At 50.6% G+C, this 27,925-nt stretch overlaps 2 protein-coding genes across 4 annotated transcripts; one reads left to right on the top strand and one right to left on the bottom strand.

Moving 5' to 3' along the window:
* Window positions 1-635: 635 nt before the first annotated feature.
* On the bottom strand, window positions 636-11,206 carry CHADL (chondroadherin like). The gene is made up of 5 exons (XM_054030930.1): window positions 11,158-11,206; window positions 7,686-7,856; window positions 5,125-6,798; window positions 2,735-2,901; window positions 636-1,943 (listed from the first exon to the last, which is right to left on the bottom strand). The coding sequence occupies exons 2-5, from the start codon at window positions 7,842-7,844 to the stop codon at window positions 1,706-1,708; spliced, it is 2,238 nt and encodes a 745-aa protein (XP_053886905.1). The 5' UTR covers window positions 7,845-7,856; window positions 11,158-11,206; the 3' UTR covers window positions 636-1,705.
* Window positions 7,772-27,925, top strand: LOC128838608 (chondroadherin-like). Of its 3 annotated transcripts, none has more exons than XM_054030958.1 (6): window positions 7,772-7,862; window positions 15,496-15,689; window positions 19,600-19,723; window positions 21,913-22,358; window positions 22,702-23,300; window positions 25,272-27,925. In XM_054030958.1, the coding sequence occupies exons 4-6, from the start codon at window positions 21,920-21,922 to the stop codon at window positions 26,136-26,138; spliced, it is 1,905 nt and encodes a 634-aa protein (XP_053886933.1). In that variant the 5' UTR covers window positions 7,772-7,862; window positions 15,496-15,689; window positions 19,600-19,723; window positions 21,913-21,919; the 3' UTR covers window positions 26,139-27,925. The 3 variants fall into 3 exon arrangements, with proteins under 3 accessions (XP_053886933.1, XP_053886918.1, XP_053886923.1); XM_054030943.1 differs by having other exon boundaries at window positions 25,266-27,925; XM_054030948.1 differs by lacking the exon at window positions 19,600-19,723 and having other exon boundaries at window positions 25,266-27,925.

The following is a 27,925-nucleotide window of genomic DNA, read 5'->3' as shown; positions in this document are numbered from 1 at the left end:
AAGTTTAGGTCCCTGCAGAATTCCTTGTAACTGATCAATACCTTCTCCAGTTCCCTAGAACATCTCAGTCTGCACGAACAAAGTCTAGAGGCCAAATTCTCAGCCAGTGTAAATCAGTGTAGCTCAAGGGCAGCTACACCAATATAAACCAGCCAAAGGTCTGGCCCTAGGTGTTGAAACAATACATGAAACTTGGTGATGGGTTTGCCATTGCAAAGGATTGTGGGTAACTGACACCCCCCTCTAACAAGAAACTAGATGACACCAGCCCTTAAAGTCTTTCACTGTCTTTAAGTGTGTTTTGGAAGGGGAGGGGGCAGAAGGGGAGGCGCTGAGTACGTCAAATTGCTGCCAGCATTGGAAAGGATCAGTGATACATATATTATGGATAAATGTAGCTTTTCCAACAGCATGTAGCTAATCACATTGGCTATAGAGCCTTTGTTCCCTACGGGGCTACAGAGAGCATTGCCACCTCGCTCAACATAGACCAGGCATCAGCCAGTGTGCTGTGAGCAGGACCTACGTGCTGCAGCGTGGCTTCCTTTTTTCTGGCGAGATGGGAGATTCTGCAGCCCCTTCATGTAAAATAAAATAGGGGCTTTACTGAACAAAAATAAATAATACACTCAGTATAGTAGCCCCCTGTGCTGTTTATTTTGAGGTTTAAATCCATAAATTTTCAATTTGATGCCGATGTTTGTATTAATGACGCAGACCTGCAGGGTGGCAGTGTGAGGGAGAGATCTGGGAACTTGGGCAGGGAGACAATTGGAGCTGTTCACACCTGGGAAGGTACAGAGGGTGGTTGGGGATTGTGGGATACGTACATTTACTGGACTTTTCTTCTGAAACCATCAGCAGTGGAACAGTTAGCAATGTTGGCATTTCAGTATTCGTCACAAGGTTTGAGACCTGACACTCCATTGAGATCAATGGGGTGTGTTTCAGCCCCCTCCCACACACAAGTTATTGTTTCAGGGTCTCTGCAGACTCACGAAGTCAATACTGCACGTGTTACACTCGGTTTGTGTTTCCAGTGTTACCTGCTCAACCAGGCGGGCTAGAAATGTTTTGTTTTTGACTGAAAGCTCCAATTCTGCAGCACGGGCTGGATTCCACAGCAAATGGCTGGCCACTGAATCAGAGATGACATGAAACCCTGTCTGTGGACAGCAGATTGTTCCCCCACCACTAAAAATCAGCCACCTCTGGGGTGAAGCATAATGCACAGCAGCGCTTTTGGGCAGGAAGAGAACAAGAACATGTTCCACTGAAACTGCAAGAGGAACGTAGGGAGGCAAAATGGAATTGTTCAAGCTATGATTTGGCACAGAAGCGGGGGTGAGGGGAGCAGGAGGGGATGCTCCCTCATGAAAAGCACCATGGGATTGTCAGAAGGAACTCTCACATCTGCCTTTTCCTCTCAATGCGATTTCCTCTTTGAATTCCCTCCCCTGCAACACACACTGCACACATACTTCCCTTCCAGCCCCCATCCCGCCAGAACCCCAGAGCTCAGTCTCCCATAGCTACGGTCAGGTCTGCTCCTTTCCGCTGCGCAATGGAAATCTCACTGCAACGTGGATAAAAGCCCATTAAAGCTTCTCTCTCACTAAGCTGCTTCCTACTAGCTGGTCGAGTGCCTCCACAGCCACACACTGCTGATAAGACACTAAAGCAGCTGCAGCATGGCCACTCCCTCTTACGCTTTGCTCTTCTTGGTGCCTCTGGCTTGTGCTTTTCCTGACCTCTTTTCCTTGCTGGGGCTTCTTTCTGCTTTGATTTTGCCCTTAACTTTGTCTGGATGGGCCCTTCTGCCTTTCTCCATGCCCCAGCCTGGGCAGCTTTTGAAGACAGCAGAAAGCTTCACCTTCTGCCCGCGGACTTCTGCTGGGGACCCACAGGTGGCTCCCATGCGCAGGTTCAGTTTGTCAATCCATCTGAAAATGGGGCAAGAGACAGAGGAAGGAGATGAGAAAAACTCCAGGTGGACTTAGCCAATTACTGGCACAAATGGCTGTGCTGGCAAACCAGGGCATTTGCTCTCTGATAACAAGTTCAAAGGGAGTTTGGGGCTGGCTTGACAGCCCTGGAGAGTGATGCCCTCTGTGTACCCCTGGAACGGGGACAGCTCAGGCAGGGCACTTCAGTCTCCCCACATGTGCAAACAGTTTGGAAAGTTTTAACACCCCAAAAATGCAGTTGTAGAGAGTAAGAATCACAGCCGCAGTCACCCCAGCCAGGACATAGTTCAAGGGTTCCCAGTCCTCACACTTCAGGGTATAAGGTGAGCAGCAACTGAGGTCATGAAGAAATACATGGCAGGCTACAGCACAATGAGGTGCATTATGTGGCGTTTACACCTCCCTTGGAAGCATCAGGCATTGGGAACTGGGTGAGACAGGCAACCAGAGGACCTGTGGTCTTTTCTGATCTGCCAGTTCCTTTGCTTTCCCTCTTTGCCCTCATCTACCCATATGCCTCAGTCCTACTGTGGAGAGCTCCTCTCTAGGCAGGAGGGCCCAGATCCTCAAAGGTATTTAGGCACCATGGATTTCAATGTTCTCATGGATTAGCCTCCCTGCTAAGACTGGCAGCAAAGTTGCATATTGGTCCCCATTGCAATGATATTTTCAATGTGTGAACACCTCCCTGGCAGGAACTGAGCAGAGATCCACACCCTCTTATCAGTCAGACCCAGCCAGGCTGCTGGACCTAAGCAGTGACTCACCTGCGCAGTGGGAGGAGCTGGCAGTCGCAGTGGAAGGGGATGTCTCTCAGGTTGATGACCTCCAGCCCTGTGAAGCTGCGCAAGTCAGGCACGTTATACATGATGTTGTTGTCCAGGTACAGACTCTTCATCCTGGGACCCAGACCAGCAAAGGCCCTTGAGGAAAGCTGCAAATGATGAGATGGGGCTGATGAGTCAAAGGAAAACAGCTGTGGATGATTTTAATAGGGAGTTAGATATCTGCATGCACTTTCTGAGTGTGTGTGTGTGTGTGTGTGTGTGTGTGTGTGTGTGTGTGTGTGTGTGTGTGTGTGTGAGAGAGAGAGAGAGAAAAATAGCTCTCATTGGTTCCTGTCTCCACTGTGGATGGGGCTTGTGTTACTGTCACTTCGTATCAATACTTCCCAGCACGCAGGTCAGTTTGATGACATAATTTGAGACAAAGGAAGTGCAGGAGCTTATTGTGAGAGAAGCAGAGACTTTCAGTAAAGTGAGTTCTTTGTCTTTATTGGTTAATGTAATTGTGGTACTTAATATTTAGTGCTAAATATTAATACCCTTAAATAGCTCTAAAAGCCTCTACCTGCTTGACATATTGAAATATTGCACTTTGTGTCTCTTAACCTGCATCAGACTCAAGTTGTCAGTGTCCTATTTCATTTTGCATTATTTTCTGGATTGTAAACTCTTTGTAGCAGGGAATTTCACCTGTTCTGTGTTTGAAAGTGCAGGGTAAATGTACGGTGTTATATACATGTGTGTGTGATTCTTAGTAGCTATATTTAACACCCTTTTCAATTTGATATTTTGTTCTTTTTGGCAACGGGATGTGTTACGCTTAGTATAGCTTTTCACTTTGCCTCAGGTTTTCCTGTAACTAATGGCAAGGCACTGAACTGAGCAGATTGTAGTGGCTTTTTCAGTCCCTGGGTAGCTGATTGTCATCTTATTTTTTATCTCAGTTTAAACAGGCCCCAGTCCAGCTAAGCATGTAAGCATGTGCTTAACTTTAAGTATATGAGCAGTGTCATTTTCAAGGTCGCTACTTGTGTTTAAGTGCTTAGTTGGGTCAGTGCCGTAGAGTACGTGCTTTCTACTTGCAAGACTTTGTGGATCCGATTCCCCTTTTTAATTTAATCTCTGTGGCAGAGATTGTCAGTCTCTGTGACAGTCACAAAGGGAAAAGCCCACTCCGCTTTCCCCCCTCTGGTTTTCAGGTTTGGTTCAGTCCCGCATGCTCAGGATGGTCTCTAGATTCCAGGAGCACCTCAACAACCACCATTCCTGCGGCACTTCCTTTGAGGGGCTGTGAAAACCAGCACTGAGGATTCTGGGGTCACATGTGAGGAAAGATTCGGTTACAAGTAGCTGAACAAGGGTTTCATGCTATGAAAAGCTAACGAGACCCCTTTAATTTACATAACCAGTTTGGGTTGCATTATTGGGACCTCAGAATGTACTCAAATTTCCTTTGAAAGGGAAAGAAGAATTTGGCAGGGACATGTTCCACTTCTCTGCAAGCAGGAGAAACGCTGGGCTCTGTGGTGGCCTCATTCTGGGTTTTGAGAGTAAAACCGATCAGGGTGGTTGAATGGCCAGTCGATCTCCCTGGACCCAAGTTTGGCGCTCTCCTTCCCCAGGGCTGGGAAATGCTGTGAAAGCAGCGTGGGAGGCCCTGGATGTGGCCTTGTTGAGCCTGAAAGGAGCCTTGGCTGGCAGGAGGATAGTGGCAATTTGGGGTGCTTGAGAGGAGAGAGAAACAGGTAGCAGAGGGGAATCCCTTGGAATAGGTCTTCACAGGACAAGAAGAATTATTGACAAATTGGAGGAAAGAGAAATATCAATTATTAGGACTCTGGGGAGAGGAGCTTAGGGCAGGGTCTACAGCCCATTGAAAGAAACAGGAATCTTTCTATTGACTATCCTTGGCTTTGGATCAAGCCCTTAATGAGGACAGATGAAAGGAATGAAGAGCCTGTAACCTGTCTGGGCTATGACATGGGGAGGATCTGGCACCTGTGAAAGGTGCAATTGCCAAGGAGGGGGAGAGAGGGACTGTTGGGGCAGGCTGAGGGGGCATAAACACTAGGAGTAACAGGATAAAACTGAACAAAGGTGCAATTCAGGCTAAATATCGGGAAGCTTTTCTTCCAAGTGAGGTCTCAGGCTGAGCAATCATCTCCCAAGGGAAGTGGTGCAAGTGCCAGTGTTGGGGCCATTGCTTTGGGTTGGAAGCCCTTCATTTTCATCCAGAAGAAACATTGAAACGTGCTGCAGGGAAGCGCCCTGCAGTGGGAGCAGGGAGGAGAGGTGACCAAACTGTAACTTGCATAGTAGGATTTAGCTTTATCAGACTGGGGCACTCGCCCTTCTCCCTCCCTCCCTCTCACCTGTTCTAGCCCCATATTATCCAGATACAGGTGCAGCAGGGACCTGGCTACAGGGAGGAAAGCTCCATCCCCAATAGACTTGATGGGATTCTTGGACAGCTTCAGCTCACTAAGGACAGGCAAACCCCGGAGGGACCCGGTGGGCACTTCCTGCAATAGGTTCTCATCCAGGTGCAGCTTCTCTAGCATCTTGGCAGGGCTCAGGGCCCTGGGGGACACACGAGTGATGCGATTCCCGCTTAGGTAGACCCAGCGTAGCTGCCCTGCCCCAGCCAGGTCATTGTCTGACAGCTGGCTGATGGAGTTATGCTGCAAGTGGAGGGAGAAGAGGTTGGGCAGGAGGCTGAAGGCCCCCGTGGGCATCCGAGTGAACCCATTGTGGTCCAGGTACAGGTAGCTGAGCTGGGGGGCCCCATCAAAGGCAGCAGCATCTATGGCAGCAATGTTGTTGTTAGACAGGTAGAGGTAGACCAGCTTCTTTAAGCCCTGGAAGGCCCACGGCTGCAGCTCCGTGATCTTGCAGCTTTGCAGATGGAGCGAGACCAGCTTCTTCAAGCTGGGGAAGGATCCCTTGGGAATGGAGTGGAACTCATTTTGGCGCAGGTCCAGGAGCTGGGTATTGCCTGGGAACCCCTTGGGGATCTTCTGGAGGCCTCTGTTCTCGCAGTTGCTGTGTTGGAAATCAGGGGAGCAGGCGCAGACTTTTGGACACCTCATCTTAGCATCTCTCTCTGGCTCTCTCCTGGGGGTGGCTGGGCTGGGGAGCCGCTTCTCGTCCGGGGCAGGGCCCCCACACTTCATATCAATGGACCTCAGCGACTCCAGCTGCTCACCTCTGAAGGCGCCAGGGCCTGCACATGGCACGTCGGCCTGGACCCTCGCTTTCTCCATCCACTCCTTGAAGGGCCGCATGTAGCAAGTGCAAACCACGGGGTTTCCTGTTAAGTTGATTTTCTTCAGGTGGGCGGCTTCTGTCAGCGGCTGCAGCACCTGCAGCTGGTTGTTGTGGAGGTCGACTGTGTGCAGCAGGGGGCTCTTCACAAAGGCTTTGTGTGAGACATCCTGCAGGGCCATGTTGTCCAAGAACAGCTGCTTCAGTGAAGACATCTCAATGGCCTCCTCGCCGATGTAGGTGACAGGGTTGTGTCCCAGGTCCAGCCGTGTGGTACCCGACAGCCTTGACAGGGCCTCTGTGGGCAGGGACTGCAGTTCGTTGTGGTCCAGGCTCAACCTCCTCAGGGTCAGCAACCCACCAAAGGCCTCCGTGGCTATGACATGAAGTGCATTATGGGACAGGCGGAGCCACTTGATCAGCTGCAGGCCCTGGAAGACCATATCAGGCAGGTAGACCAGGAAGTTCTCGCCAAGGTTGAGGAAGTTGAGGAAGCCCAGTTGGCTGAAAGCTCCTGGCTTTATCTCTTCTATGCGGTTCTTCTCCAGGATGAGCTGCTGAAGAGAAGACAGCCCATCCAGGGACTCCTGGTAGATGAAGGCTATGTTGTTGGAAGCCAGGTTGAGGTAGATCAGTCGTCCTAGTCCCCTAAAAGCCCCTTCCTCAATACTCTCCACGTTGCATCGCTGCAGGTTTAAGTGGGTGAGGTATGGGATAGGGAGGAAAGCTCCTCCAGGGATGACTTTTATGTTGTTGCCACGGAGATCCAGTTTTTGGGTGACCTGTTGATTACACAAGCATCAGTTATTGAAGATGGAATCCACAACCTCTCCCACCCCTCTGCAGCAGAGTGACGGGCTGTCCCAGTCCTCTCTGCAGCCGTTATCACTGTGACCTGGCCAAATCTCACAAGCAGGCTCAGTACTGGCTCATGCCTGGTCAGTACTTGGAAGAGACACTTCCCAGAGCACCTCCAGTCTGCTGCAGAAAGTTGTGACGGGGTCTCAATAGTGACCGTTCATCCTGCTGAACCAGGCTTCCTGCAATGCGGCAATCGCTAGCATCCTGAGTGAGCCTTAGTTCAGTGCTGACTCAGAGGGGAAAGTGCCTCCTACACCAACATCACCTTCCTACAGCCATCTGGGTTTCCCTTGTTTCCTTATTTCACTGTCTGACTCTGCTTTAGCGTAAGGCCTGTAACAATCACCACCTCGGAGGGGCCTGACTGTGTATTGCCCAGAAAATATTGTAAGTGTTTTTTTTGTCTCGATCAGATGAGTTATTTTTATGTTGTTGTTCGGTAGAAGAGCTGACCCTGAGCAGACCAGCTCATCTTGCATATGGATCAAACCCCCCCTTCAGATTTTCACATCAACGGCATTGAAAAGCTGTGAGGTTACTGCACAAATCTTTCGGAAACCCAGATATCTGCACGAAGTGAACCACACCTGCCTGCATCTCGTTCTGCCTCTTCTCCCCTGTCCTACAACAGCCTGTGTGGCTCAGTGCTGTGCAGGGAGAGAGAGGATCAGACTGGTGCCCAGATGCCCCAGGGGGTGAGGAGCTTTGGTGGTGGTGGCAGCGGCAGCGAGTGGGGAGCAGTTTAAGAGCACTTTGTGCTGTGTTTGCCTCTGACTCTTCCCTTTCCCCGCTGTGCCCAGGGACTGACCTGTGGGATTGTGATGGGCACCTCTGTGAGGTTCTTGTTCAGACACATGACGTGGTGCTTTATGTTATCGCAGATGCAGATCCGTGGGCAGCGCTCGGCAGCCGCTCTCCTGACAGGGAAGAGAGCTGACACCAGGAGGAGGCCCAGGGAACCCCACATCCTGGAAAGCAGCTACAGGTGAGAGAGAGAGAGGGAACAGGCACCCCAATCAGACAGAGACGTGCATTCCCACAGTGCTTCTCGTCCCCACGGACCCTAAGTGCTCTGCAGGCTGCGTCCCTTGGGATGGTGGTGGATTGTGGCAGCTGTTTCACGGTGCATTGCAATGCTCCAGCCCCGTTTGAGAGACAGGGAAGGGGATAGTGTGACTAAGGGAAAGTGCAGCGGGAAGTTTAGATTACTTAGGTATGAGCCTAATTTTAAGCAGGTGAGTTGTCCCATTGAACTCAATGGGAGCTGGATTAATTCTGGTTCCATTCTTGGACTCGAGGGGGTGGGGCTACGACTCTCATGCTTAAAGCTAAGCACATGCTTACGTGCTTCACTGGATCAGGGCTTTAGAGGGAAGAGCAACCTCGGCTAAATCACCAGTACCTCCTCCTGCAGCACTTGGACTTTCCTTGGAGGTTTCCTTTCCAAGTACGGACCAAGTCCAACCTGCTTCAGCTTGTGAGATCTGATGTAATCTCACTCCAAGGCAGAGTGGCTAAAGGACAACACTGGTGCTGCCAGAAAAGGAGTGGAGAGCATTCTGCAGACACAAGAGCATGTGCTAATGTGAATGTGACAACACGCTTTACCGTTGCCATATATCCCAAGAGAAGGAGGGTAGGAAATGGCAGTAACTCATCACCATTCTGAGTAAATCACACTAGCAGTAGCACTGTTCCAATGCAGCCTTACTCGTAAAAGATTGTAGTTGTACCGCAACTTCCAATTGGTAGCTGAGTGCTTTACAAATGCTAATTAGCTTAGCCTCACCCCACCTCTGATAGGCAGATCTGTAATGTCTCCTCATTTTACAGAGGGGTAACATTAATAATAATAATAATTATTATTATTATTATTATTTTATTTTATTTTATTTTATTTTATTTTCAAGTGTCCCAAATGTGCAAGGTACTTCCCCATAACAAGTAAAAGACAATGATCCCTGCTCCAGCAAGTTTGCAATCTGTATTGGAGTGGACACACCAAGGAAGGGGTCAGAAGAAGGCAACAATGGGAGGTGAACAGGAGGACAAGGTTGTCCATAATAAGATCAGGTGGTTTGGAAGTGAGGTGTGGACCCATCTGGATGGCTCATCCAAGCTGAGTCTGTGTTTGGTTTGTTACTTCCACCTTGTTTCCCCATAGACTTCCTGGCAGAGGTGGGTTCTTAGAAAAGGCTTGGATGAGATGAAAGGAGGTGGGCTTGGCGACTGTATTGTGGGGGGTGCCCCAGTCATAAGGGAAGAAATCATGGGGATGGGGGTGTTTGTGAGAGGCTGGGAAGGAATGCTGAGGCTGGTCGCACTGGCAGAGCAGGTTGGATGTGGAGGTGGGACATTTGGGAGGAGACCATGTCTGAGAGGCCGGGCTTAGGAGCAAAGACAAAAAGTTTGTATTTGCTGTTCAGGAGGGTGCGGAGCCAGTGAAGTGACTCAGTGGGAGTTGATGTGGTTGGAGCAATTAGTGAGAGAGGTGGTTTTGGCACAGCATTTACAGATGGATCAGAGGTGGTTAAGGCTGGTTGACTGAATAGGGATGAAGACAAGCGACTTGATCCTCAGGGCAGAAAGGAAAGTGTGGTTTATTTGAAATATTGTGACGGAATGAGTGACGGGAATAAGTAATGGCCTGGATATGTGGGGAGAAGGAGAGACAGGAGCCAAAGATGTCCGCCAGGTTATGGGCCAGGATGATGCGAGAGATGATGGCCTGGTCAGCTGTAACCCAGAACAAAGTAAGTGAAGATGTTTGGTAGGGGAGACTGTAAGCTTGTTTTTGGCCATGCTGAAATGGAGTTTACAGTGAACTGCCCAAGAGGAGCTGTTGGAGAGTCAGTGAGAGAGCGGTCCATGGCAGAAAACTGTATCTGAAAGTCATCAGCACACAGGTGACAGCTAAACCTCTGTGAAGAGATGAGGTCACCCAGTGATGGGATAGAGAAGGAGAAGAGGAGAGGACCCAAGATGGAGTGCTAGGGAGTGTCCATAGAGAAGTGGGAAAGGAGGGGGGAAGAGCCATCAGAGATGCAGGAGAACCAAGCAAGGTGAGAGTCACAGGTCAATGGCAGCAGAAAGGTCAAGGAGGATGAGGATGGAGGATAGGCTTGAGGTAAAGCCAGGAAGAAGCCTCTAAAGACCTTGGAGGGATAAGAAGTAAGGCCTGGAAAGGTTAAATGACTTGCCTGAGGTCACAGAGTCAGTGGCAGAGCAGCCCAAAAACCCAGGGGCCTCACTCCCGACCCTGAGCCTGCCCACAGGCCCGTCCGTCCTGCCGGGGGTTACACAGGGCAGGAAGCAGCCAAGGCTTTGTGAGGCAGTGAATCCGCTCTGAGCGCTGGGGATGTGGCACGCCCTGGGCCGGGGCCTTCGAGCTGCTGTTTTAGCCTATTAGTGTAAGCTAAGAATGTGGCTAGAAGCAAAATGGGCAGCATTAGCAAAGGCGTTTTGAAGGGTCAGTGGAGTGGCAAAAATGTATGTGGGAGAGTCCAGAGCTGGGGGAAGGGGAGGGGTGATCTCAGGGGGAGGGGGGGAGAATAGCAAATGTCAGCGTTCACAGCTCTGTCTGCAGTAGGGCTCCCACCCTTGCAAACCCCAATGGAGCTGAGCTGAGGCGAGCATAGACAGGGCCCACGACGGTGAGTCTCCTGAGCCAGGTCAGTGCCGGCTTTCCAGCCACTGTTCTGTTAATGCATTTCCCTTCTGTGGCAATCCTGTGCCCCCACAAACAGCGCTGCTGAGCCTGTCCTCCAGCACCCCCGGCTGTTCCACGCCTGGGGGTCCCACTCACTCCTCTGCTAGTGCGCCTCACTCCTGGCCTGCGGCATCCCCTGCCCTGAGCCCCACATGCACTGCCCCTCCCAGCCCCCCTGCAACAGCCCCAGCTATCCCAGCCCTGGGCCCCACACAGCCCTGCTGGCTCACCTCAGTGCTGAGCAGCGGCACCCATCCCAGATTCCCCTCACACACACACACATGGATTGCAATCCCCCTTTACTGCACCCCTGGCTTATCCCAGTCCTGGGCTCTGCCAGTACAGCTCAGTCCTGACCTGCAGCCTTCCTGGACACTGAATGCCAAGTCTCTCCTGAGCAGGGAGCGCTCAGCATACTGCTTGTGCGGTGTGGACAAACCGCCAGTACCAGGAGCTGCATTAAGATCCTTGAAATCATTTTGGCTTACTATGTGACAGTCGCTGCTGTCACAGCAGTGAGAGGCTGCAACCCAGCCTCGTCGTCCCCCTGTCCAAGCCCCCAACAACTTACCCAGCTGCTTCCTCCTGTTTGCACAAGGCAGATCCTGCCCCAGGAAAGCACGACTAACGCGAAACCGAGGACAGTGAAGATGGGAATGGCAAAGCCAAAGGGACTGAAATCCTTTCACCCAGCAGCTACCAGAGTCCTGTGAATTCTCCTGGTGGGACTGGGTGTGTGTGGTTTCCTTTACTCACAGAAATGAGGGCTGAATGGAGCTTTGTGTTGCTTTCCCAGCCTGGCTCATGCTCACACAGAGCTGGCAGGGGAAAGCAGAAGTGAAGTGAAGCGCAGCCTTTGGGAGAGCAGCAACTAATCCGATGCATCCCTGTCTACTTGCTGAGAAAGCCTTTGGTAGAGGAAGGGCTGAGGAATTTAACCCCCTTGTCTTGAATGTCACAATGCCATTAAAAATAATATCTGTGTTAGAACTAGACTGACTCCCTTCCCCCATGCCCCTCCTCTCCCCTCTCTGTGTATATGTGTGTGTAGACAAATGATATGTAATCTAAAATATAGACATGAAATTAAAATAAAGAAAAACCTACTTCTCTCTAATCCAGCATGAGGCTTTACCTCTGAAATGCTCATAGATTAAACATTAGCAGCTTCCACTATAACTAATTTAGCCATTTTGTGCACATGTATATATTTGTATTACTATAGACTTAATGCTTTCTTATATATATAATGCTTTCTTTTAAGTCTACAGTAATATAAATTACTGGTATGTGCTGAGTGACAGTTGATGTAGGAAACAGGTTTCTGAATGTCCTGACTGTTGTGCATTTAAAACCTAACCCTAATGCTGCATTCATTTGTTTTATTAAAGGACATGCCTGTGTCTCTGTGTGCATGTGTGTGGTGTTTTCGCTTTACAGAAAGAGTTGGGAGGATGGATGGGTAGTTTTGCACCAGTGCTTTCTTTCACGACTGGAGTTTTAGCTTCTCTGGCAGTGGTGGTGTCGCCTATGAAATCTGTGTGAGGACCCACAGTCAGCAAGAGCTTAGGAACATAACCCTGCCATCTTTTTTTTTTTTCTTTTAAATCTTCCAGGGCCCTGATCCAGTGACTTGCTGAGAAACTGATATTCTTTGATTCCAGTGGGAGTTGCTTGTTCTCTGCACCTCTTGGGAACTAGGGTGACCAGATGTCCCGATTTTATAGGGACAGTCCCGATTTTGGGGGCTTTTTCTTATATAGGCTCCTATTATCCCCCACCCCCATCCCGATTTTTCACACTTGCTTCTCTGGTCATCCTACTCGGGAACAGGTCATTAGTTTGCAGAGAGTTTTAGCTGTCACCCCATTGTGAATGCTCAGACTCCTGCCAGTCAGGTACAATGCCCTGGATTATTCAGGTGGAGGGGAATTTGCATTTAAGCCTTTTTCAGAAAAAGGTTGAAATGTAATTTTCATAAAGGAAAATGCTGATTTCTCACTCACAAATGTCTCAGCTATTTAGGTCCCTGCTCCTCCTTAACGGATGCATTAGCATGTACCCCTGTGCCGTTATGGCGTCACATTGACGTCAGTGGGATTCTGTGTGGGTGCAGGAGTCCCCAGAGTCAATGGAATCCCACGTTGAGAGGCAGGGCTAGTGCATCTATTTGCAGGATCAGGGGTCTACTACTGGTGCTGCACCCTAATCTGTCTGAATGAACGTCAGCACTGGGTCTACTCAGCTGGACTCTGGTTCCTAGGCTTGTACGAGTGAGGACTTGCTGGAGGGGAGATGCTTCAACTCTCTGGGTAGGCTCCTTGCTCAATGTGTCCCACTAGCATTGTAAGGAGAGTGAGGATGTCAAACATGTAGCTGTGGTCACCTGAAAGGGGGCCATCTTTCTGACAGGAGCGCAAAGAACTGCTCTGTGGGGATCATTAAAACGTTCAGGTGACCACAGCGTGCAGAGCCGGGCGTTGTGATCGTCAGCTCGACAACATCTGCAATAAACTCTTGGCTCCGGAAACGCAGACCTCCCTGCCTGCGGCTCAGAAGGCGGCAATGCCACTATCTCAGGGCCTGATACTGCTCCCATCTGGGCCCAGTGAGGGCAGGGTTGGGGGCTCGGTCACAAGCTGGACCAGCTAGGGGGCCCCATTGTTGCACGTCTTCCTCACCTGAGTGGTCCCACTGACTCAGATGTGGCTGTTTGTGTAAGAGCTGCAGGAGCGGGCTCAATGTTTAGTGCCTGATTGCCCCAGAGATTTGGACTGTGCACGTTGTATTGTTATTGTAGGGTTGCTCAGATGTTGGATCATGCTGGTTTGTGGCTGGGTACGGACTTTACTTATCTTGCTGAGCCAGACTCCATCTGAGAGATCTTTGGGAAAGGATTGTCCTTGAACCAGTGCACGGAATGGCTCAGCTAAAACTCTGCTCCTGTTTGAATTTAACAAGAAGAAGCCGCGTTGCAGAGGGAGAGGGGCGGAGGCTGGGCAGCGGGACACAGGAAAGAGAAACACAGGCGACTTGTTTTGAATGTAAACGTTGTATGTGCTGGGGAGAGGAGGGTGGAATTTTCCACTGTGCAGTGGAGTCTCTCCTTCCTGTGCGCACAGCGGGGAGTGGGGTGAAGGGAGGAGGATTTCTGTGCAGGGAGGAGACACACAAGACTGTGGCTTTTTCTGTCCTCACAGACCTCAGCCTTGGAGGGCCTGCCCCTCCTCGCTCTCCCAATGACACTGGCTTCTTTGTGTGGGTCGGGTGGCCGCAGGAGCCAGACGATGCTGTTGCTCTTTGATCCAAGCAGAATGGGGGCGGCTTGCGCTAAATGTTAGGCCTGCGTCCTTCTAAGCGACAAATGCCCCAGCCTACCTGCCCCTGTGACCTCTGCTCTAAGGGAGTAGCCCTCACTCAGCAAGCCGCCCCTTTGGCTTTGTGTGAATGCGGCTGTTGCAGGATCGGACCCTTTACTTTGAAAAGGAAACATGGCCGGGTTAAAGCTGTATTAATCCCTCCTTTGAGAGTGGGGGGCAGGGATGCCTTGCGATTGCTCAGCCGCTTAAAGCCAACTTTTGTGGGGGATAGAATAACCATTTACCACTCGGTCTCCAGTTCTAAGCCAGCCACAGGTCAGTAGAGCCCCAAACTTGTTGTTTTCCTGTGGTTGTTCAAGGGCCCTTGTGTGTGGAGGGCTCAGGTTAATTTCTTGTAGGACAGGGATCAAATCGGGCTGTCACCTTTTTGAAAGTTTGCTTCAGGACAATTCCATGATACAAACCGTATTAAGGGACCCAGTGGCTGCCTGTTCTCCAGCCCCGTCACCACAACTGCCTAGAGACACCAGATTCCACAAGATGTGAATCCAAGTAATTTCCTGCCTGAATTATTGCAGACGCTGACATCAGCACAGTCATATCATCTGTGTGCACTTCACCAGGTAGATGTACCATCACAAATACAGTTCCAGAAAGGAAAGCATCTGTTTGGCAGTATCAAACAGCGAGCAAACCAAGCCAGTCAGCTAAACAGATGTCAGACTGGAAAAAATAAGCTCCATCTACAACCCAACCTCTGTCCACCTGTGATACCAAACTGAGATGCCATTTGCAGGAGATTGCACAAACCTTCATAATGTGATTCTCTTGCCTCTGATATGAAATTGTTAACAACACTGTTGACGTTCAAATGATCATCATTAGGCTTCAGAGTGTACATCATATTGAGATGATTGAGGCAGCTGATATTTCTCTCAGGCCTGATGTCAGGAAGACATTGCTGCCTCAGTTCATATCCAGTCTGATTTCACTTTTTAAGCTTAGGTTCTAGAGCACATGATGTAACCTCCAGGGGAAGGTATCAGTCTGTGAAGCTGCCATGAGCCAGCCAATGACTGGAGATTTCAGAAACTGCATTTCATGCAAAGCCTCAACAAACTCAGACGTATTCCCAGCAGGAGAAAACGCCAGAGGCAAGGAGTTGCTATTGACACTTCTCTGCTCCCCAGTGCCCACAAGTTTCATGCTTCTCTGCTCCCCAGTGCCCACAAGTTTCATGCTTCTCTGCTCCCCAATGCCCACAAGTTTCACGCTATGGACAAAAAGCCAAAACTTCTGGACTTGGTGGGACATCACAGGAGCTCTGTGCGTACTAGGGTGTGGCCATTTCAGGCTTTATAGACAGGGACCAGCACCTTGGTTTTCACTTGAAAATGGTTTTCAAACCTGGCTCATTTCCTAATGCGGAGAGGGACAAAGGGCCTGAAGGAGGGCTGGACAGGCTCAGGTGTTTCAAACACTGATGCATGCTGGGTTCCAGACTTCGTGGCTGTATTTTTTTTATTTGTTTTTTATTTTTTTTGCTGCCTTTACTTTCTCCAGCTCATCTGTATCCTTTCTCCCTGCAGACAATAGGAGGAAACAACTCATGTCCTAGCACCGCTTCCTCCATCAGGTTATGTGACTTGTTGGATGCATATGAGCTGAAAGGGGGAAGAGTCACCAGGACAATCACTCCACAGCACATGGCGTGTTTGGAGAGGGGCTAAAGCACTGGAGCTGCGCAGCAAATACCCCCCAGCAGAGCCGTCTCTCAGGACAGGTAAGGGAGATGGAAAGCGCCAGCAACATTGAGTGTCTTTGTCAGTGAAGGGGTAGGGGGAGCCCCGGGGAGGCAGGGCAGAGCCGATGAGAAATGCTGTGCATTTGGAAATAGCTGCTGCAAATGGGTTATTTTGCTACATTCACTGGTTTGGAAAAAACAGTGAAAACATAGGTTTCATAGTAGCAGCTGTGTTAGTCTGTATCCGCAAAAAGAACAGGAGTACTTGTGGCACCTTAGAGACTAACAAATTTATTAGAGCATAAGCTTTCGTGGGCTAGAAGTGGGCTGTAGCCCACGAAAGCTTATGCTCAAATAAATTTGTTAGTCTCTAAGGTGCCACAAGTACTCCTGTTCTTTTAGTGAAAACATAGAGCAAGTACTTCTAGCTGAAAGCAAGCAAAATTGCTGCTCAGTGGAGGCTAGATGGGAGCACGAATATGCAGCCCCAAAGGAAACCATTCCTACACTATTATTAGTCACTTATAGATAAGCCTAGAGCTTCACAGAACTGCCCCACAGAGTTTGCAGTGTTGACCTGAATTTTATGGGTTAGCTGATATGGCTTGCCACTGATCGCATCCGACCAGAAGATTTATAGGTTCTTGTCCAATTCAGACTACAGGGTCCGAGAACTCAGAGTTCTATATCAGGAGAGGACTCTCGGGGCGCTTGGCAAAAACACTTACACTGAGCACAACACCAAATTGATAAAAGCTTTATTGAGATTAACAAAAGAATAATAAATGCTATGAAACTTTTGACTGCAAAACAGTAAAAGAATTCCACAACTCCTGGTGGTAACATTCCTATTATAAATACCTTAACCTAACATACCACTCCCTTCCTTGAGGAACAGGTAATAGGAGGTGAAGGACCAGCCTTACTCCTGACATGCCCGATAACACAATGGTTCTGGCTTCCCCAATAGTTAGGAATGCTGAGTAGTTATACTGTACTACACACGCTGAGCTGATAGCGTGATGGAAGATAGAATGATGGGTAGATAAAAAGATAGTCTATAGAACATAGGAGAACAAAGAGAAGAAAAAAGCTCCCTAAGATATCCTTACATGGTATTTTATAGGATCCTGACACTATGTAATTCAGGCCCAACCTACTATACCCAAATCTTACTTCTGTACCCTAAGAAATTTATGGGTACCCTTCTCCTATAGGTTAGTGGATTATGACACGTACTCTCCACTTATTAATAAGGATTGTCTCACTCCAAAAACTGCCAAGCTAGGCTCTCTTGGCGACTCCCAGGTTTGTGGTGCACCCTGCGGTTACCAACCGGTTGCAGACGCCGAATAAACCTGTTCAGTGTTGGGTGTAGTTCCTCCCTTCGGTTCCCCAAAGTTCAGGGACCATTTCTATCTGTGCCAAAGGTTGCCAGCCTTTATGCTGACTTAAACTTAACTGATCATACTTTTAGCTGTTTAGGTGATCTTGCCGGATACAGGCCCGTAGGCTTCTTGCATTTCAGCAAAACTTATTCTATGTATAATTATTAGGAAACACATATCATATGCCTCAACACATCCTAATTTCATAGGAATTAATACTGATAAAATATAAGAATCATGTATGAAATGGATTAATTCAGAAAGAAACATATTTGATACAGCTGGCTGGATTAGTAGGATATAATAGTTAGCAAAGTAATCCTATGGGCTACAGCAGTAACACAGGAGACAATAAACTCAGAACAAACACAGACTCGCACCCAAAGGGTGGCGGAGAGACACATCCTGGGTCCAATCCAGTGGCCCAATGGGAGTTTCCCAGGTAGAGGGCTACAGGATCAGGCTCCCAGGTTAAAGAGAGAGAGCTGCATCCTGGGGAAGAGTGAAAGAGACAACATCGAGAGGAGGAAGAGGGGATTGGTAGGCGGGAGTCATACTCAGCAGAGGTAGGTGGGGGAGGGGGAGAGGAGAGACATGCAGTGTGGAGAGGAAGAGAGTGCAGAGATTCCCACTGATGGGTAAGGTACAGAGCGATGAGAGACAGAAGATTAGCTGGCTGTGCCCTATGGGGAGAACAGTGACATCTTAGGGGCCATGAAACGCTGAGTGCCTCTTTGCACACGGCTGTAGTGCAGGGTGGGGCCACACTCCTGTTGGCTGTGGTCTCCGTGCTTCCCTGGCCTGTGTTTCTCAGATGGACACTCTGGTCTCCTCATCCAGGGGAGCTGCAGCAGGGTCACCAGCGCGAAATAGAAAGTGGATATTGTTTTTTCTTTTTCATCGTGTCCCCAGCCTAGCCCCTAGGAGTGAGCAAACACAGCCTCCACTACACAGTAACTCCACCACCGCACTTCTGTTACCAAGTCAGAAAGAGACAGCAGCGAGATTCCATGGGACAGGGCAGAACTCTACAGGTGCCCAAGCAGCAGTTACAGTATATTGAAATGGAAAGAGGAGGGTTGTCCCTGCACCAGCTAAGGCGGAGGGGGGGAGTTCTCCCTCTGATATAGCAGAGTGGGGTAGCTCTGCTTCCCCCTGTACTTTAACCCCAGCACCCAAGTGGCACAATCATCACTCTGGCGAAGGAGTGTCTGCAGTCAAGAACGGTGGCTTCTTTTAGGTATGATCTTTTTATTCTACACTAAATAAAACAGAACAGAACAGGAAAAGAACAAGCTGTGACGGTGGTTTGCACCATCATAAAGTCTTATGGGTTGAGGACCTTACTGCAAAGCACAGGGCATGTATCCAACGGGGCCCGGGTCTCAGTGATGCTGGTGTGAGTCCAGAGTAACTCCACAGATGTCGGTGGTGTAAATGCAAACTTACCCTGGTGTAACGAACACCAGAATCTGGCACATGGGGCACTGCTGCCGTGTTTAGGAATCTGGATGTCCTTGCAGTGCATATAGAGACCCATCGGAGGGTGTGAGATGAGCATCCTAGGACATTGGTTTCCCATCAGTTCAAGCAGCTAAGTCCAGTGATGAGTAAAAGGCTGCCGGGGAGGGGAGAAGAGATGATCTCAGACACCCCGTTCTTGGAGGATTATATTGCTGATGTCAGAGAGTTTTTAGTGGTGCAGTGAGAGAAGTGATTTGATCAGGAACATCATCCTGTAGTCCCCTCTAGCTCCAGTGGGTCCAGTTCAGTTTACAGCTCCGACCATGATAATGGTTCTACCTGCTCCTCCCTCAGCACCCTGGGCTCTGGGCGTTGCTCTGCTCTCCCTGACCTGCCCACCAGGGCGAGGGATTCTGCCAGTCAGGACTGCTCTGCTCTAGTGGTACTGACTCTGCAGGGCTTAGCAGGGCAGAGCCTGGCGGCAGCTGGGACATGGAGCTATCCAGCTAGAAGGGGCCATGTTCCAGCAGAGACTCCCCTGACTGTAGCCACACCTTAACCAAGGAAACCGGGGCCGGGGGAGACCGCAGGGCTGCGTTTCCTGCTGGTCAGATTGCCGAGTCAGCGTTTCTCTAGAAGTCTGTTTTGTCGTGAGTGAACAAAAGGAGGAAGCCCAGGCTCTCGGCCGTTCCTGTTCGCTCCCTCGGCTTTGGGCTACACAAACTTGATTCAGGAGGAGACAGGAGAGAGAGTGTCCCCCTGCCATGGAAGAGAAAGAAAGGGAGCAAGACCAGGGCAGATAGAACGTAGAGGAAAACAACAGGAGCAGTCAGAGAGACGGTGGGGGTCAGATCCTTTGGTGGTGTAAAACCGTTGCCTTCAGTGTAGGAAGGCTGATTGACACCGCCTGAGTCTCCAGCCCTGGGAGCGGGAGGGAATCCAGAGGGAGAGGAGGAAGTAGAGGCACATGGAAGCAGAACAGGTGAGGAGAAGAGAATAAAAGAAGGCAGAACAGCGAAAGATAAAGCTACCCAACCGTAGAGCCAATCTGACTCATAGTACTCCTCTTTCACCATGTTGTCCTGTTGCCCTGGCAGGAAGGAGAACGTTGGTATGAACTGGTGAAAATCTGTTGCCAGCCAAAGCCAGACCTGGTGATTATTCCAGACCACTTGAAGCCCTAGAAACCCTCCAAACTTTTGGAACAAAATATCATCAGAGGTGAGAAGCCTAATTCCCCGCTCTCCCAAAGTGGGAGCCCAGAGCAGTAAGTGTTGGCTACCGCGCTGATTTCTGGAATGCCCCTGGTCTGCCCAACTCCGGGCAGCAGGAATGAAATTTGAGTCTCCTCTCTGGCACAGCAGTATCCCCTGGGAGGGCTCAGGGCAACTGGGAGTCAACCCTGGATGAGGATCTTCCTCATGGCAGGGTAGAAACCAGTTCGGGCATTGGGCCTGCTCTGGGACAGGAGAGTAGGAATCAAAGCCAGGTCTGCTATGTGGCACAGCATTGATCCCTAGGGGCGGTGAGGTGAGCAGCTTCTATTCAGAACATTTCAAGAGAAAATGACAGAGGAGAAGAATGACCTGGGTGTATTGATTGATCACAGGGTGACTATGAGCCACCAATGTGATGTGGCTGAGAAAAAGGCTATTGCAGTCCTAGAATGCATCAGACAAGGTATTTCTAGTAGAGACAGGGAAGTGTTACTGCCATTATACAAGGTATTGGTGAGACCTCATCTGGAATAGTGTGTTCAGTTCTGGTCTCCCATGTTTAAGAAAGATGAATTCAAACTGGAACAGGTGCAGAGAAGGGCTACTAGGATGATCTGAGGAACCGAAAAGCTACCTTATGAGAGGAGACTCGGAGCTTGTCTTGTCTAGCCTAACCAAAAGAAGGTTGAGGGGAGATATGACTGCTCTCTATAAATACATCAGAGGGATACACACCAGGGAGGGAGAGGAGTTATTTAAGTTAAGGGCCAATGCTGGCATAAGCACAAATGGATATAAACTGGCCATCAATAAGTTTAGGCTTGAAATTAGATGGAAGTTTCTAACCATCAGAGCAGTGACGTTCTGGAACAGCCTTCTGAGGGGAGCAGTGGGGGCAAAAATTCTAACTAGCTTCAAAACTGAGCTTGATAAGTGTGTGGAGGAATGGTATGATGAGACTGCCTACAATGGCATATGGCCCAGCTGTATCTGCCATTGTAAATATTCCCAACAACTGGTGATGGAACATTAGATGGGGGAGGGAGGCTCTGAGTTACTACAGAGAATTCTCTCCCAGGTGTCTGGCTGGTGGGTCTTGCCCACGTGCTCAGGGTCTAACTAATCACCATATTTGGGGTCAGGAAAGAATTTTCCCCCAGGTCAGATTGGCAGAGATCCTGTGGGGTTTTTCACCTTCCTCTGCAGCATGGGGCCTGGGTCACTTGCAGGTTTAAACTAGAGTAATGATGGATTCTCTGTAACGTGAAGTCTTTAAATCATGATTTGAGGACTTCAGTACCTCAGCCAGAGGTTAAGGGTCAGTCTATTACAGGAGTGGGTGGGTGAGGTTCTGTGGCCTGCAATGTGCAGGAGGTCAGACTAGATGATCATGATGGTCCCTTCTGGCCTTAAAGTCTATGACACTATAGCAGCTGCTGACACAGCACAGTGAGTCTTTAGACTGTGGCACTGGAAACATCTGGTCCTGGCCATGGTTGGAGGCAGGATACCAGACAGGATGGAGCAATGGTCTGATCTGGTTTCAGCAGTTCCTTTGTTCCTATGGGTCTGCCACATAGAAATGTAAGGCCAGAAGGGAGTTTGAGAGGTCATCTAATGCAGCCCCCTGCGCTGAGGCAGGACCCAGACAGTACATCATCACAGGCAGCTGGCAGCAGATGAGCCATGTCACTGGTTCCGAGAACTTCATTCTCTGCTAGCTCTTGATAACAGAAACTTATTGATAAAGTGACGGGAATCCAGAAATGAGGATCTAAAATCAACGAAGGGGCTACAGGAAATGACCTACGGAAAGATTTAAAATAACAATATTCCCGTAGCTCAGCCCAAGCCGAGTGAGGTGACAAGCACGTACACTGTCAGTGGGGTAAAAACAAAGGGGCTAAGAACAACTGTTCAGATTGATTCAAAGGTTTAGTAAACTTGGAATGATAGGAGCATGTTGGCTGCATTATATTACATCTCCTAACAGTGAGATCTGCTGGGCTATGGAACAGTCCTCTGTGGACAGTGGGTAATTTAAGAGTGGTCTGGACAAATTCCCTGGAGAATATAGCATAGGGAAGGACAGTCTCAGGGAGGTGTGGACACAATGTGATCTATCCTGTTCCCAGCCCTTTTACAGTATGTATGAATCTGTTTCACTCGCTGCCTGGCTTGTCTTGCAAACAGAGACGCTATGTCGAGGCTCTGGATTATGGTCCTTGTTCTGCTGTGGATTCCAGTCATGGCCATCGCACAGCTCCCAGGCAACGTCCAGTGCCCTGTGAATTGCTCCTGCTTCTTCTCCCAGTGGTTTGTCCGGTGCTCCAATGCCAGCTTATCCTCTCTTCCCCCTGGCATCCCCAATGCCACCGTGGAGCTCGACCTGCAGCACAACCAGTTCAGCACCCTCTCAGCAGGCTTCTTCCCAGAACTGGCTGAGATCAGCATCATTTACCTTGGCAGCAGTGGCATCCACCAGGTTGAGCCGGGGGCTTTTCAGGGGGTCAAGAATCTCTACCATCTCCACCTGGACAACAACCTCCTGGAGCAGGTTCCAGAGGGTGTCTTTGAGAATCTGACAAATCTGATCTTCCTGCACCTGGAGCACAACCAGATTGCTCACCTCCTGCCAGGTATTTCTGGATGGATAGGCCTCCAGCTAACTGAGCAACCAGCATTACCAGCCCCATGCCTCTTCTCTACTAATCCCTGCCCAAGCCGTAGGTCTCCTGAAGACCCCACGCTGCTGAGAGGATGGGGGCCAGAACTGCCACCAACGGGTCCTGCATGTCCATGATACAAAGTCAGCACCTCCTTCTACCCAGGGGAAAATGGGAGGGGGTAACTCAGGGCTGCGGGAGAGGAGGTGCCTCATGATCAGAGATTATTGAAGCACAGAACATTTGATATTGGCTTGACCCGGTTGGGTGGGTGTGTGTGTGTGTCTCTCTCTCTCTCTCTCTCTCTCTCTCTCAGGTGGGTTCTCTTCTCTGAAGCAGCTCAGTGTCCTGGACCTGAGTAACAACCTGCTGCTGGAGCTCTCCGACCAAGCCCTTCACGGCCTCCCGCGGCTGCGTCGGCTCTACCTGAGTGCGAACCATATTACCAATGTCTCCAGCAAAGCCCTCCCAGGCACCCTGCGGGCCCTCAGCCTAGACGGGAACCAGCTGGCGAGCGTGCCTGCGGCCATCCGCACCTCTCCCATGCTCTCCACTCTACAGCTGAGTGGTAACCCCATCCGGAAGCTGACGTCTCTCTCCTTTGGGAGGAGGCTTCGGTCCCTAAGGCAGCTGTTCCTGGACAGCCTGGCCCTGGAGCAGATCACCAACTTGGCTTTCACCAGGCTCCGCTGGCTGGAGCTTCTGAGCCTGAGGAACAACAGCCTGGAGTCGCTTCCGCCTCTGTCCTCCCTGAAGTCGCTCTCCACTCTGTATCTGACTGGGAACAAGTGGCGCTGTGACTGCAAACTGATCTGGCTCCGCACCTGGCAGAAGAAGGTGCTCCGGAAAGAACGCAGCCCTGTAGAGTGCAGCTCCCCGGGGGCGCTACAGGGACAGCTCCTGGTGGACGTAGAGGTAACGGCCTGTGGTTCCAGAGTACATGAAAGTGGTGGGCTGGGGCCAGGGCGCACAGGATTTCCAGTCCAAGCCTCTCTCCCCTTCCGCCCCAAGGGCTGGGAGTGCTGTGAAGGGAGCCATTGTTCATGGCACCAGTACTTTGAAAGGGAGACAACCAGTGTAACCAATGCCCTTGCCGATCTCATGGCAGGGTGAGGCCTGGCCAGTATGCGGATGGGATCCGGACAGTTCCATACTTAAATAACTCCCACGCGCCTCGTTCCCCTGGGAAGCTGAAACTCGGTCCTTTAGCTTGAAAACATGGGCCCCTTCCGCAGAGTTGAAGATCTCTCCTGGTTGGAGCTGATAGCAGCTTCCTGACCCTCGGTGTTGTGAGATAGCCACTTTCGGGCTCGGCCCCCACAGCACTGCCAGCTGGGAAGTAGTGCTTTTTGGTGGAGGGGCTGGGGAGATCACAGGAAATCAGAAAGCAATTGGGGTGTGTGTTAATAGGTAGGCCTGGCATGGCATTAATGTGTTTCAGTGGTTGGGGGGGAAGGTGCACACAGGATGGGTTCGGCAGCTGGTATCCTATCTCCTAGAACTGGAAGGGACCTTGAAAGGTCATCGAGTCCAGCCCCCTGCCTTCACTAGCAGGACCAAGTACTAATTTTGCCCCAGATCCCTAAGTGGCCCCCTCAAGGATTGAACTCACAACCCTGGGTTTAGCAGGCCAGTGCTCAAACCACTGAGCTATCCCTTCCCTCCCTGGTGAAGGGAAGAAAGAAGCAGATGCGCACTCTATTTTCTGTGTGTTTTGTCTTCATTTCCTTCCTTTCTCTGCTCAGTCCCTCTCTCTCCCCCTCCTTTTCTCTTTCCTGCTTCCCCCACCCTCCCTACCTCTTGTGGGGACCAGGCGGGGCTGCTGGGCTAGGGTGTGGCTGCAGAGGCCATCCTGCAGTGCAGAAGGCGCAGGGTGTCAGCGCTCAGAGCAGGCCGCAACTTATGGCAGGCTCTGGGTCCCACGTTATGTGAGGCGTGAATAAAAAATAATAAATTGTTCAAATACAAGCTCCTGTTGGCTTAATGCAAAGACCAGCACAGCTCTTCCCTTCCTCTCTCTGCCACAGCCTTCTTCATCCTCTGTCACATTCACTCTCAGCCTGTCCCTCCCCTCACCTGCCGTGTCCTGCTGCGATCCGTTCACCTGCAGTGCAGGGGAGGTGAACACAGCACACAGATGCCTCTCCTGGTATCTGCCTCTGTCTGGGGGAAGCTGGGCCACAGCCGTTCAACCTGCTATCAGCTTTCCCAGCTCAGTTGGCTGGTGGTCTCCTCGGGGGACCAGAATAGTTCACAGAAACAGGACAAAATGCCACTGGAAAGTGAGCCAGTCCTGGTTCCGAGACACATGGTCACCTGAAAACAGAGCCACTCTGACATTCTTGCCCATAAAAGATCCCCGGACTGATTGTGTAAGAGGTATTAGCTTATATCAGAGAGGCAGCCGTGTTAGTCTGTATCCACAAAAACAACAAGGAGTCTGGCTGCACCTTAAAGACTAACAGATTTATTTGTTAGGCACTCCATGCATCTGAAGAAGTGGATTTTTATCCACAAAAGCTTATGCCCAAATAAATCTGTTCATCTTTAAGGTGCTACCAGACTTCTCGTTGTTTTTGAGGTATTAGCTTGGTATCCTGGGACAGTTCTAACCTGAGTAATTTATATCCTTCCAGTCTAACTGATCCCTCCACTACAGTTTTCACTGGATCAGGCATTCTCCACTTCCTGTCCTAAACCCCTCAAAATAATCTCCCACTCCTATCTGGGATTGGGGTGCAGGATGGCTGGGCTGTTCCTTCCCAGAAGCTTCTGCCTGTCAGTGGGGAGGAGTTATCCCTGCTGGTGCTTCATCCAGGCCCTAAAGAAATGGAAGACCTGATTCTCTCTCATGTGGATTTTTTTTTTCACCTTGCCCAGTTACAGAAGCTGACTTGCCCACCTTTTGGGACGGACTCCACCACCCTCAGCCCCGCTGAGAACACGAATACACCCACGGCCATTGCTCCACCCAGAGACATACCTCTCCCAGGGGCTGCTACCACAGCTACTGCCATGACCTCTGCCGCCCTGATCACCACGAGGAGGCTCCCCAGCTCCACCACGCACTCAGCTACCTCCCTTCACCATGTGCCGGAGAGGTGGGACCCATGCTTGGCCGACCACATCAGCAGCGTCAGCATCAGGACAAAGGGTGACACCTCCCTGGTGGTTTCCTGGTCTTTCTCCGGTGACCACGACCAATTTGAGGTGCGGTACACGGCTGGCCGGGATGAGCAGGTGCTGCGGGTGGTGGGAGGGCTGGCCGAGGTGACGCTCCATGATCTCCGCAGGGGGACCGAGTACAGAGTCTGCGTCATCCCCCAGAATGAGAATCTGCTGGAGTGCCAAGCCCCTGCTGCCCGGCAGTGCACAGCAGAGCGCACTGCTGGCCTTCCTAGTGACACACAGCCCGTGCATGCCCCGCTCGGCCACAGCCACTCAGCCGTGGGTTTCGGTGTCACGGTCGCTCTCCTAGCACTCGCAGCACTGGCCCTGGCTGTCACCTACAGACTGCGGACACGGCCGATCCAATTCCAGCGCTACTATGATGAAGATGGGTCACCCCTTCATCGCAGGAGCAGCAACCAAGCCAAGATGACCACGGACCCAGTTGACGAGAGCATGGAGGACGAGGACCGGCACAGTTATGTGACAGCTGCCGGCCGGTGCCCAGAGGAGAAAGTAGACTGCACCGTGTCTGCCCCACCCAGGCTCACACTTACATCCACACCCACGTATGTGACTCTGTGATTCTAACTGCTTCCCAGCATCCTACGGCTGAGCAGGAATTGCCTCATGGGGTCTGCCACTCACCCAGGGACCTGACACCATAGAGCCCCGAGGAGTAAACCAGACAGTTCTGTAACCGCCCCTTATGACTGACATGGACAATAAAACGGAGCCCTAGAAAGTTGAGATGGGAAAAGCCTGTGGCTTAGGGCCCTTTTTGTACAGCCCAGTCCATGCCCGTTCCAGCCAGTGCCGGGTTGCTCCCGACAGAGAATCCCCAGGGAGGGTCTTGCACAGCCTCATGAATAGTTTTGAAGTGCTGGATCTCCATTGGGGTACCCATGTGATTCACAAAGCCTTTCACAGCCAGGGTGATGTAAAATGGCAGGGTTGGTGACTGGTTTCTATGACAGGCAACTTCTACATGGCTGAGGGGTTGCTATTTATAGCAAAGCTGGACTGGAAATCGCAGGAGAACCCGCTTTTGGAGTCAATTCCCCCCCTCCAGGGGGGATTGTTTACAGCTTCTGCCACCCTCCACCCCCCAAAAATAGCAGCTCTCTCTCTCTTGCTCGTTGTTTTGGCATGTAGTTTTGCATCTGTGGGGGGTGGGGTGGATATAAGAAGGACCCAGAGAAGGGGAAAGGCAGAAACAATGTTTGCAGCTCAAGTTTGACCAGAGCGGAGGCCCACTGAAGGCCAGGGCGGAGCTGCAGGAGCGGAGAAGGAATTTGCACCAGTCCTGCCTAGCCCATGTGAAAGGCAGGGGAGGAGAGTTGGGTGTTACGCGATGGGGCGAGCGAGGAAAGAATTGAGTTTCTGGTGCAGTATAGGGTTCAGGTCAGTCGGTGCATCTAGAACCCTGACATCATGGAGGATGTGAATTCCTAGCCCAACAAGCCGTTCAAAGCTAACAGTCACTGTCCTTTGCTGGTAGCATTTAACCTTCCCGCCCACCCACCCCCACCGCTGTCTTGGAGCAGGTTTTTGAATGTTCTGTTTTATCCAAAATAAAGGTGGGGAGGCTTCCAAGCTAAAACAAAACATCGTATTTTCCATTCTGTGCTTTGAAGCTCGCCCATTACCTGGGGCAAAGGCAAGGTTCCCCAAGACCTCTCTCAAGACCTTCTATCAACCACGGCATCTTCCTAAAACTGTTGGAGGGGCGTGCAGAACACTGGAAAATACTGACCTCTCTGCCTGGGCTGTCTGCACCCCCCTTCCCGATCACTGGGCATTGGCCTGGCCCACACATTTCATTCTCACTCTGGAACAGCATTTGAGCCTCTTCTGGACTCCATGCCACTTCTGCTTGCATTGGATTTGCCCTAGCCCATGAGGTGTAGAACGCTGTGGAATAATCTCCCAAGCCAAGTGGCGAAGGCCTTTATACCACATTCCATTTCCAAAGCACCTAAGCAACATTCTTCCTTCCTCCCACCCACCTGCTCTGCGTCACTAACTATTTGACAAATGGGGAAAATGAGGCGGAGGGTGAGTGGCTTGCTCAGTGCCACAAAGCAATTGAGCATAGCACTCTGAAAGTATGTGGGGCAGACAGACAAGATGTTAGGTTATTTCATCTTTACTCTCTATTAATCTAGAAACAAATAGGACAAAACCCTCATCATTCATCTCCCCTTTGTCTCTGTGCAAAGTCCTGGTCTTTTTCTACTTGCCACTCCCTCCTCCTTTTAGAAAGAAGTGATGTATCACCCTCCTGGACAGCACTGTGGCCTAAATAGTACATCTCTGCCTTCCCTCTGTTTGCTGGACTAATAAAGCACACGGTAAAACCGTTTCATGCA

The sequence above is a fragment of the Malaclemys terrapin genome, chromosome 1 (genome assembly GCF_027887155.1).
Source record: "Malaclemys terrapin pileata isolate rMalTer1 chromosome 1, rMalTer1.hap1, whole genome shotgun sequence".
Lineage (NCBI taxonomy): Eukaryota > Metazoa > Chordata > Testudines > Emydidae > Malaclemys > Malaclemys terrapin.
The sequence above is the reverse complement of the archived record's forward strand: the minus strand, read 5'-3'. Positions and strand labels throughout refer to the sequence as shown.

Coding starts and splice junctions, on each gene's coding strand:
- CHADL (XM_054030930.1), bottom strand. CDS start 7,844: ATGTGGGGTTCCCTGGGCCTCCTCCTGGTGTCAGCTCTCTTCCCTGTC. Junction 6,799..7,685: donor TGCCCATCACAATCCCACAG/GTCAGTCCCTGG, acceptor TGTAATCAACAG/GTCACCCAAAAACTGGATCT. Junction 2,902..5,124: donor ATAATATGGGGCTAGAACAG/GTGAGAGGGAGG, acceptor CATCATTTGCAG/CTTTCCTCAAGGGCCTTTGC.
- LOC128838608 (XM_054030948.1), top strand. CDS start 21,920: ATGTCGAGGCTCTGGATTATGGTCCTTGTTCTGCTGTGGATTCCAGTC. Junction 22,359..22,701: donor GATTGCTCACCTCCTGCCAG/GTATTTCTGGAT, acceptor TCTCTCTCTCAG/GTGGGTTCTCTTCTCTGAAG. Junction 23,301..25,265: donor AGCTCCTGGTGGACGTAGAG/GTAACGGCCTGT, acceptor CACCTTGCCCAG/TTACAGAAGCTGACTTGCCC.